The 11684-nt window shown below is 35.6% G+C and overlaps 1 protein-coding gene across 2 annotated transcripts; it reads right to left on the reverse strand.

The window, feature by feature from the left end:
* Positions 1-8491: 8491 nt before the first annotated feature.
* Positions 8492-11315, reverse strand: LOC121640739 (gonadotropin subunit beta-1-like). Of its 2 annotated transcripts, none has more exons than XM_041986594.1 (3): positions 11226-11315; positions 9180-9357; positions 8492-8776 (listed from the first exon to the last, which is right to left on the reverse strand). In XM_041986594.1, the coding sequence occupies exons 2-3, from the start codon at positions 9327-9329 to the stop codon at positions 8573-8575; spliced, it is 354 nt and encodes a 117-aa protein (XP_041842528.1). In that variant the 5' UTR covers positions 9330-9357; positions 11226-11315; the 3' UTR covers positions 8492-8572. The 2 variants fall into 2 exon arrangements, with proteins under 2 accessions (XP_041842528.1, XP_041842537.1); XM_041986603.1 differs by having other exon boundaries at positions 9180-9354; positions 11226-11250.
* Positions 11316-11684: the final 369 nt, after the last annotated feature.

Raw genomic sequence — 11684 nt, forward strand, 5'->3', positions numbered from 1 at the left:
GTAAAAAGACATTAAGTTCGTAGGGGGAATGTGCGCAGTTGGCTTCCCATAACATGTAATGTCAATGTAAATGTAGGAGTGCTGTTCTATTCTTTTTTGCCTTTTACTGCCTACGTCTGGTGCATTTTATAGCTCATTTATAAAAGGGCTGCAGATAAATTAAGCTTATTAATATTTATAAAATGCTCAGGGCCGAGTCGATGCAAAAAAGTCATTTATCAAAGCAGCTGAAGTTTTGTTCCTCGCTGAACATCAAATTTAAGTTAAAATATTGTCCCAATAAGGCTGTTTGTGCTGCAGAAGCTGAGCAAAAGAGAAAATCCAAGCATCACCCTTGAAATGACACCTGTTAGGGCCGCTGGCAGAAATATGAATGATTTTGTAGTTTTATGCTGAGGTTGGAAGTAATATGAGGACACTGTTAGTAGAGCAGTTCATTTTCATGTGTTTGTTGCTTAAAAGATCCATTACAAGATCTCTGTGATGAGGTTCTTGGTTGGGATCATTATGTCAGCAGAGTGGCTGTACTGATGACAGCAGCAGCTGGATTGAAAGATCTTAACAACTTCAGGATGGATTGTTACCTGAGGCTTGCTCACGTTCATGAGCCCCTGCCGAAGAATTACAGTGATGCTAATCTACTTCTCATACAGTTCCTCGATAAGAAAAATGAAAAGGAACCAAAAAAACAAAACAGGCATTCAAGCATGCTGAACTAATAACACATTTATATCTATCTATCTATCTATCTATCTATCTATCTATCTATCTATCTATCTATCTATCTATCTATCTATCTATCTATCTATCTATCTATCTATCTATCTATCTATCTATAAATATTCTGCAAATTTATTCTGCAAATTTATTCTGCAAATTTATGGAACTGCATCCACACATTTAAAGCTCAAAGAACACTTCTGAAAAGAGTAATCCCACTTTCAATGCAAAGTTTTTACATATCAGGGGATGACAAATCAATAATCATTTATTCATATAGACTGAAACTAAGTCCAAATACACAGGCTGTAAATTAAAATTAAATACAATCTCAATGTTTCCATTGGATTTCAGAGATCAAGTAGCAGCCAGCTGCTGCTAATCACATGTACTTAACTGATCATCAGCAAGTGTGATTAGCTCTATAAAAGCAGAGATTTAGGCAGTTTGCTGGTCTGAAGCATTCACATGCATGTTAACACAATGCTAAGAAAAGCAATCCAGAAAAGATTTTTATCCTTCAGCAGTGAGAAAAATTATTCACAAATGGAAACCCTTCAAGAGTTTCCCCAGTCCTCTCATGAGTGAATGTCCTGGAAAGTTCTGCCATAGGTAAGACTTTGCAATGTTCAGAGAAATGGCAAAAAAACATCATTTCATGCTTCAGTTAACATGTTAAATTTTGACATTAATGGCAGTACAATTAGAGAAAGACTGAACAAATCTTTCCTACTTGGAGAGGATCGCAGGTGAGCACCTTTCCTCTCTGAAAAGAGCATAGCAGCTTGGCTCAGGTTTGCAAAGTTGTGTTTAAACAAACAACAAAACTTTTGGAACAACGTTGTTTGGCCTGATGAGGCCAAAGTGAAGGTACTTGGTCATAATGCTGTGCAATACTTGCTGTGATTCCCGATGGTGCAGGGCTGATGATTTTTTCCCCCATACATTTTATTTTACAACAACACGACCGAGATGCCGTGCAGTCATAGTATACAGGCAGGCCATCTGTCAGACAGCTAAAGCTTGGCTAAATTCAGGTCATGCAGCTGGATAACGATCCCAAAGACAACAGAAAACATACAGACAGGGAAAAAAGTCAAGGTGCTGCAAATCTCGACCTGATTGATATGCTTTGATATGGTCTTAGAAGAGCTGTTGATAAACATTTTTGCTACAGCTAAAAGTAGTTCTGCAAAGTACTGAATCAAACCACTGCTGTATTCCCGCTTAGATTTCTTTCTTTCTTCAAATAAAGAATGCCACACTGCCATCTGTTGTTAATATGAAGTTGTATTTATCTAATTTCAAGACCTAGCAAAGACCAGATAACTTGTTTGTAAAACCTCAGAAATGAAAGTTTTACTTTCTCTCCTGACTGTATCTTCAAAGAAAATCTGCTGTTCTCAGTTTTTAGAAACTTAAAGAAAAAATTATCTTAGCCTGAGTACAACACTGTTTTTATTTCCTCCCTCTTGCAGAGTAGGCACAGGAACAGACTCGTCTATAAACTTGATAAAATGCCTATAAAATACTGGCTGCAGCAGTAATCAGCACGGAGAGAACGCAAACCTCCAGGGAGCTGCTGGATAAAACCAATTCACTATTACACGACGCTGATGACCTGAGCAGACTAGAACTTTGTCAGAAGTTATCCAACCTGTTGTGTTGAACCTGAACTGAAATGTGAGAGAGAAGTCTGTTTAAGGATGAAATAAAATCCATGAACGTGAGAAGATCGAAGGTCCTTTTGGATGTTGACAGAGAGAATGAAGCAGTTGGGCAGTTGCTCATTTCCCTTTACTGGGGCACTACACAACCATGAACCTGGTTAACTTCTTTTTTAAGAATTCAGTTCTGCTGAAACAGTAGTCTTAGGATAAGCAGGTAATCCATCGACAGAAAAGTCCTGCTTTGAGAAAGGCTCTAACTTTAGTGGCATATGATTCTCACAGTGACCCATGCCAGTATTTACATGATTTTGTCAAATCTTTGCTGGAAAAAACATCAAATACACATTTAAACATATAAAATGAGGGGAATAAGAACTTTCATCTTTCTGTAGGTTGTTTCTACAAAATTAGGAATGAACATTGTTTTTTTTTGTCCAAGGCATTGACCTTTTAAAAGTGCAGCATGTAACTAAAGCAAAGGCCAATGATAGAAAAAAGTAATATATCTTTAAAAACTGTTTGTAGTGGTATCTAATCCCTTTACTAAAATAACTGTATTTTCTTAGAATGAGCCATTTGTATCTGCTTGGACCCATACACATAGCAGTTGCCACATTTGTGCCACTATTTTTGCTATGGTGTCTTTGACTTCGTGTGTGAAGTGAGAACCCTCTGAGCTTTACAACTGCACTACTGGCTTTGTTTGATAGGTATTAAAGCAGGATAAGTGTTACCCTAAAAGGAGACGGTACACACATACACAATTTGGAAGTAGTTACTTGTAGTCATCGCTGCACCTGAGCAGTAATTCTTACACACTACCTTTAAAACTTAGTAATGGTTGACAGTGAGTCCAGTATTTACATATTCCTTGTGCACAGCTGCAAAGTACATCAAAGTAATTTTTTTAAAACGCAAAATAAACGTGTAAAATTCTATATGAATTGCAATGTTTTTTCAGGAAAGTACACAGAGACAAGATGGAGCATAAATTTTTGATAATTTTTCCCCCAAAAATATATTTCAGTAATAAATACACAATTAAACAGGTAAGAAATAGAGAAACACATTAAAGCCAGCGTAAAAATCCAAGTCTTGATCCTGGTTTTCAACATGCCCAGAGCTTGCTCAGAGTACCACTTCTGCCTCCTCTGTGATGTGCATCACATTCAGCAGTGCACAGCGAATCTAATCTTTTTTGCTATGGTGGCAAAGTAAGACCTGCTACAGGTTCTGTTCCTTTTTATCTTCACTTAGCAAGACTTGACTGTCATGTGCTGGACAGACTGCAGAGTCTGAAAACAGAAAAACTCTAAAATGATGGATTATCCTGTTTTGGTCTCTTCATCAGTGGGCAGTTTACAGATCACTGATCAATCTGATTCTCTTGTACAGTGCTGAAGCTTGTTGGTTTGTCAGCTGCTTATCTCTTCAGTGCAACACCAGATTGGCTTGAAATCTACAACTGAGCCTCTGGCCAAACAGCAACTAATTATAGGTTGGCTTGGATTAAGATACAGGATTTTTCTGTTTTTATCTGTAATTACACTAACAGGGTACAATTTCAGCTCTACGGTTTGGGATCAATTAACTCAATTCAACCAAGGCTGGACACAGCAGATATTATGTTTTGGGCAATTTTTCAGCATTTGCTGGATATTTGTGTTCTTCTAAGCTCTTCAGTATGCAGCCACAAAAAAACTGACTTTCTGAGAACAGCTTTCTAGGTTCTGTATGAGAGATAAAGTTACTCGTTGTACACCTCAGGCTGTTTGTAGCAGAAGAGAAAATGTTGCTTCTGTGACATCGAGGCTGAGAGAGCAGCAGCTCACACAGTACCTTCAGGCCGTGGTCAATCCCTTTACACGCCAGCTTTTACTCCTCTACTACAAGCAACTTGGGCCCGTTTTGCCTGCAGAACCACTTCATCTAATGTCAGCTCCTCTTCCTCTCAGACTCCATACAACAAGTTGTCTGTCTGACACAGACTTTATGCCTCATATACTTTCTTTCTGACCTTCAGCATACTTATGTCTTAATTTTATGGTAGAAAAATCCATCTTGCTTTTTATGTTCACTTACACCTGTTCAGGGTCACAACTGGACCCTATCCCTGCTGTCATGCAGGGTACACTCTGTACAGGGCCATCATAAGGATTAGCATCCTGATTATCTTGCTTTTAATCATTTTAATGTAATTTATTATTTTATTGTGATTATGTGTTGATGCCTTTTACTATTCTAAATATCTGTAATGTCTTTGTTTTATGTAAAGCACTTTGAATTGTCCTGTACATGAAATGTGCTATACAAATAAACTGCCTTGCCTTGCCTAGTAAAAAAAATTATTTATGCAATCATATCACATCGTGCACCTTTCCCAACCTCTTTTGCTGATATTGATTATTTCATCGGTTGTATCACTTGTTAAGATACTTTGGCTTCGACATCTGTGCTGCAGTCTTGCTGAAATATCGACAGTTTTTAAATACAGCAGCACACTTTAAAGTCACTCTAGATTAAAAAAAAAAAAAAAATCAATGGCTCTAAAGCAACACTGCTGATTGTTGCTTGTGTCCATATCGCTTTGTAACTCTACAGAAAGCAAACCCGTAGAAACATCTGCTGTATTTATAGACGAATACTATTAATTTATTATCGGAAATGAGCCATTGACTGCGCTTTGAGATCGATCCATACTAGAGAATAAAAATCAGGTTATCTCACCCTTTGCTGCTTCGATTCCAACTGTTCTTTCCAACTGTTTAATTAATCTACTATAATTCCTCTGATGTAAGGAAAGGCAATATTACATCTCTAAAGTAGTTAATGAGGAAAGTCCTTCAGGAAGGGGAAAGATATATGAAGGTGCAAGACACTCAGTTATTAAAAACCTACCAAATAAGCACAACTGATACATATTTGTGAATGAGAGATCAATGATCGAGGAAAAAAACATCACATTACACATAACTTCAGTTAGACTTACTGACTCATTTTTATGTTTCCATGTTGTGCTAATGCTGCATGTACATTTAGTAGGAAAATATGACATGACAGGGTGATTCAAAGAATTATAAAAGCGTTTCCTGTTTTGTACATTTGTTGTTTGTGAAATATAAAGTTGTTTAGTCTTTGGTAAAAGTATTTCAGCATTGTACTTTTGTTTTGTAAATGTAATGATGTAAATGTGCATCGTGGCCATGTAAAAGTGTTTCACTCAATGTGATATATTTTGCACCTCCAGGCCAAATATACACTAAATACTAAGCGCATATCTTCTAAACACAAGTCTGAAACCAGTACGGTGCCCATTATAATTTAAGGTGCTTATAGTTTAATGAAAATCTACATTTTTCTGCTCTTTTTATGCTCACACTGCACTAAGTTTGTAAAGAAAATTTTGCATTATACTTGTTCCCCCACACTATATTCATTTAACACAACAAAAACAATAACAAGCTTTAAAATATCTATTAATATTTCAAAGATAAACTGATATTTTCCTAAAGAATCACATTACAGATTCCATTAAAGTTCTTAACATCTCATGTAAAAAGTGAATTTATACCAGAACTTCTCACATGGTTTGATTTCAGTGGAAGTTAAACTAATCCAGTATCTCACCACAAATAAAAAGTTGGAGTAAAAGAAACTGAGAACAGATTTGTGTGTCAGAGCTTTTCCTTTTTCACATAATTACCTGTTGTCACTGTTAATAAAAATACAAATAAATCAGCATATTAATAAAAATAAATCCAAGTAAATCTGGCTCCAACTACAGTGTTGACAACTGATGCTTTGCCATAGCAAATCTATGTGATTATAATAAGACTAAATGAGTCTGTTTGATTATATTGTGCTTAAACTTAATAAGTATAATTTTTCCTGCATGGCTACATATTTTTTAAAAAGGTATATTAGTCATTTTATTAAAGTAAAGGATCTGAATATGTCTTCTGGCACTGGCTGAAATCAGTTTAGCATTAAAACAAACAAATAAATAAACAAAAAGCTGTCAGTGTTGTATAATGATTAAGAACAGAAAGAAACGTATCCATCATCATTCAGTTGATGCTTCCAGCTTACTAAGCTTTCTCTACATTTAGCGAAGCCCAGTGAGGATCACTCCACTGGTCAGCAAGCACTCAAGCAGAGCTTTTAGTTACACTGCAGACTCTATATTTTCATTTCCACCTGTCAAAAAAGAGGTGAGGCTTTTCTTTTTCTCTTACATGACCTCCTATTCTCATTGTGAAAACCTGACTTGGAGGATTTCTGCACTTTCAGGGTCAGTTGCCTTGGTCAAGGCGAAAAAGGATAAATGTTGGTGGGACATTTAATCTCCCAGTCAGACTTGTTACAAACTTACTGCAAATACGACTGAAGTCATTTGGTTTGGAAAATTCAACTTGCTTGGCAATTATGCCAGCATTGTAGTTTTGCTGTCAAAAATCTGAGTGTGGTTTTTGACAGCTCTTTTATGTTGGATGAGCAGATCAGAGTAGGTGTCAAATCAAAAGTTTTCCAGCTGAGCCTGATTGCCAAGGTGAAACCTCATCTCCCCCTTAAAGTCCTGGAAAAAAATTACTCACACTTTAATTAAATCTTATCTGAAGTAACATATGAACTGCAGGTCTTCTCTGTGTTGTTTGGAAATAGTTCAGAACACAGCAGCTTGTCATTTAACTGACTTAAATAAAAAAAAAAAGCCTCAGCACATAACTTCAGTCTTGGCATTCCTTCACTGGCTTGCTGTCGAATTGATTTTAGACTTTTTTTCTTGCTTTTAAAGTTTAAATGTACTGGTACTTTCTTGTTTAGCAGGTAGTTTTTACATCTAGTCTTCTGAGATCCCTGCAGTCAATCAGCCAAATGCTCTTAGATGCTCCAGTATCCAGATAAAAACTTAAGAGTGATCAAACATATGAATCCATTGGGATATTAAACATATCAAATTAAAAATTAAGACTAGAGACTAGAGATCATTCTAACATCAGTAACAGATAATATTCAACTTGCTGACTGTATTCAGGCTTTTCATACACTGATGGCAGTGGCTGATGTTTGTCTGATGTCCTGGGAGTGTAGCTTTGACTTTGCTCTGAAACTGACAAGGTTTGTTAACATGTAATTTTGTGTGTTTGATGAACATTTCTGATTTCTTTGTGCTCTGTCTTTAAATTTGTAAATTGTGCTTTTGCACTGTCACCCATAGTATCTGCACTGTGATGACACTGTGGAAGACATACTTCTTTCATCAGAGCTGTAAAGTGGGTCAAGTGACGTGATTCTCTTTATTCAGGTGTCTAAATGATGCTTTGTACAACAATTCTTTGCATTTTCTTAATGTAGAAAGCTTGGTTCTCCACATGAAGGACCGACCTCCTTGGAAAAAAGGCAGTGCAACTATCATTAATGCTCCAAATCTCTGGGCCATGTAAGCACTATTTCATTTTTATACTTTTGTTTCAATGAATTTGTACTTATTCAGAGAATGAATGATGAAGGGGTAAAATACCTCACAATGGTTGTGCGTGTGTGTGTGTGTTTTATGTATATTTGAGTGTTTTTCTATCATTAATTGGGAAACAGATGACAAAAACATTCAGCATCTGTTATAAACCATCACCCAAATTATTATCTTAAACATAGTAATCTGTACTGCGCCAGAATTTCACAAGCAGTACATCCATACTTAAGACCCAATTAAATAAAAAAAATAAAAAAAAGACCCAATGAAGTATTACACCTTAATCTTTTGAACCTTCCTCCATTTTCATTGTCTATTTATTCCAACTTATTATGTTTTTATATTTTATTTTTAAACTTCACAAGCTTATTGCCTTATTGCCTAAGAGAAGAAGAAATTGTAAATAGAAAAATGAAAATACATACACAAAGTAGAATAAGGGGCTAAATTAAATCAAATTAAATAAAATGAAACAAATTAAATAGAAACAATAAAGATAACATATAAATAACACAACAATGATCATTCAAATCATTCTGCTTCATTACATTGTGGTGCAGCGTATGTGAAGACATAAAGAGCAAAATTAAAAATTCAACAATAAAAACAGAAGATTAAAATCAAAGCATCATAAGCAATACTTTTTTATTTCAGAGCCAGATTGACAGATATAATGATAATCAGGTCATGTTGTGGCATGAACAAAGTGTTACTTTTTATAGGGACTACAGTAGGATATGTCTGTGGATAAACGGCCGCAGTATGTGTGGTTTGGCTTGCATTCGGCACACTTGCAGTTTTTGGCCACAGGGACACTCACTGGACATCCATCAATGTACTTCACCTCATACACCCAATCCCCGCTGCACACCTTCTCTACCGACGACTCTACATTGCTTATGTAGGAGGGATCCTGTCACCAGCAGCAACAGACAACAATTACACAGAAATAAAAACAAATAATTCAATGCTGCACAAACACTGATACCTTGAAATACCTTTAAACAAAAAGCAAAAGAACGATGTTCTTTGACCAAGGTGTAATTCAACTTTATAATTACCATACCATTTCTTTCTCTCCCAATATTTTGCTTAAATGATAAGAGCAAGGAGGAAAAAGAATATCAGTCTTTAGCTTGCTATGGTATTTTCTTACTTGATATTTCTTAAAATGAAAATAAAATTGAGGTATCTTCATACTTTGAATCACTGGCAGAGTTGAGCTTAGCATGTTCATTAACAGCCCTGACACGTCTCATTAACAATCACTGTCACTAGTCAGAGGCATCATGTTGAAAGTTTGAATCATCTGTCACCTCCTGGAAGCAGTCTCCTTCACATATGGTAGTTTGGATGCACTTCTCGTTGCCACAGACGTCCATGTAGATGCTAAAGTCCTTAGGATGACAACCGCAGCAGCCCTGCCCCACCAGTGCCAGCACTGCTGCCATGACAACCAGCTGCATCCTCTGCCGGGTGCAGCACAAACACCTGCTGCAAGAGGGAATTAAGTCTCACATGAGATACTTTAAAAGATTTTACATCATTTTAGTGACTGAGTTATTTAGCAGTTTTTAGAATGATTGAAGGTACTTTTTTATTGTTCTCTTATAACATACCAGCCATCGCAAAGTGTTCATAAGAGAATCACTAGCAGCTTTCCTGTTGAATCTATCTATCTATCTATCTATCTATCTATCTATCTATCTATCTATCTATCTATCTATCTATCTATCTATCTATCTATCTATCTATCTATCTATCTATCTATCTATCTATCTATCTATCTATCTATCTATCTATCTATCTATCTATCTATCTATCTATAAACTCATTTAATAATTAACAGTAAATGAAATTATGAAATGGAATAAGGAGACTTTTAAAGATGAGCTTGAAATCTAATATACTTTCTTGTTTCCATTATGGGATTTTTTTCTTGAGCCACAGTGGCTCAAAGACTCAAAGACATTTCTTCATTGTGGAACACCCTGCATGAAACAGTACATCTATGAAATTTAGACATAATATAAAAGTAAGACAAACAATATGTATAGAAAATGAATGAATGAATGAACCACACACAAAAAACAACTAAAATTGGTAGTAAAACCTAAGAATGTAATGTGTAAGAGTGCAGAATGTATCAAAGTGCAGGGATAAATTAATTTGTTCAATGTGTGACCAAACCTACTAACTGTAGTGTTTGGTTTAAATTAAATAAAAAAAAAAAAAAACTTTGCTTATCCCAGAGGGAAATTTAATTTTTTGTCGAATGAATGAAGGAATTTACAAAAGCTTGAGGAAGTTGGTTGTATACTTCAAGACCCATCTGCCTGAAGATAACAGGTAGAACACAGGAAACAGAATGTCTAAAAGTCATTATTTGCACAGTACTTTATGTAAATGGCATAAATGAAGGACATTCCTTTTTACCCATCACCTTCAAAACCATTGTTACTTTTGAAGAGATGAACTTCAACATTCAAAACAAGAAGCAATCAGACAAAAAAAAGAAAAAATCTGTTTGATGATCCTGAAAAATCTGAGGCCAATCTATTTTTCACTTGAGCAAAGAAATAAACCCAAATTTATTTATCTGGATACCAAAGGGAATAAATAGGAAATCTGTTTTCAGATCAAAGACTCGATTCAATAACTATCATGGGGTCTTGACCTTTTAAAACCTGAGACCCTTCAATTGGGAGAAGAAATGGTTTCAAAATGGGCCAAAAGACCTTGTTTTACTGTCTATACTAAAACATCTTTTGTACTGTTTCACTTGATCAGAGTTGATCTTTGCAGAAATAATATTCACATATTAAACTATAAACTGATAAAGATTTAGAGTTACAGCTGTATCATTCCACAGGGATATTCATAATCATCCCAGTCTGACACTCGTGCTATGTGCTATCTTCATTCATTCTCCAGTAGTAATGGATATACTGATATTTACACAACTTAACAAATCTTACAGGTGTTCTTTTTGCTATGACTCCAAAAGTATTTAAAGAGGCTTTGTGGTTGTACAAGGTTTAAAAGACTGCAGGAAAGTCCCACACAATTAAATAAGATGATCAGTTATAACAATGACAATTTATATTTTGTAGTTGAACTCCACAGTGCAGTGCTCATCCTCTATGCAACTATCAGGCACATACGACACCTTCAAATCCTCCTTAGGCACACAACATATTTTCTATATCAAGACAGCATTGAAAAAAATACTTGGACATAAAAAAATATTACTTGCAATCACTTCACATAAAATCAAAGTTATTTTTTAAAAATCAATTGGAATATAATTAACAGAACATTTTCAACAGCTCGCATGTTATTTACATGAACACAAAACCTACCTGTTGAGCTCTGATGTCAGTTAAAAGTGTTTCTTTTACTGCTCTCTAAAAATCTGTGACAGTTTACTGTCTGTTGCTTAAATAGTTCTGCTCATAATCCTTTTAATCTCTCCAGCCTTGGTGTCTCCCACCTGTTTTGACTAAATGCAAATCCCCCCTCCACTTTTGGTGGCTCGGGAAGAGTGCGGGGGGATGTTGGGATGCAGGTGGATCAAGGCCTTTCCTCCTACACATGAGGAGGAATGAGTCAGTATCTTCAGAAATCTTGTTTAGATTATATGAGTGAAAGGCTCAGATGGAGCACAGAAAGATAAAAATAAATCTGCCCCCACAATGAGATGGAAACACTGATATAAGAGACAGTAATTAATTAGCTTTTCCACCTTTATCTCCTTTGTGTGTGTTTCATATTTCCAGGGCATTACTAACAGTGATACACATTATTGCATTATTGTTTTT

Source organism: Melanotaenia boesemani, chromosome 1 (genome assembly GCF_017639745.1).
Source record: "Melanotaenia boesemani isolate fMelBoe1 chromosome 1, fMelBoe1.pri, whole genome shotgun sequence".
Classification (NCBI taxonomy): Eukaryota; Metazoa; Chordata; class Actinopteri; order Atheriniformes; family Melanotaeniidae; genus Melanotaenia; species Melanotaenia boesemani.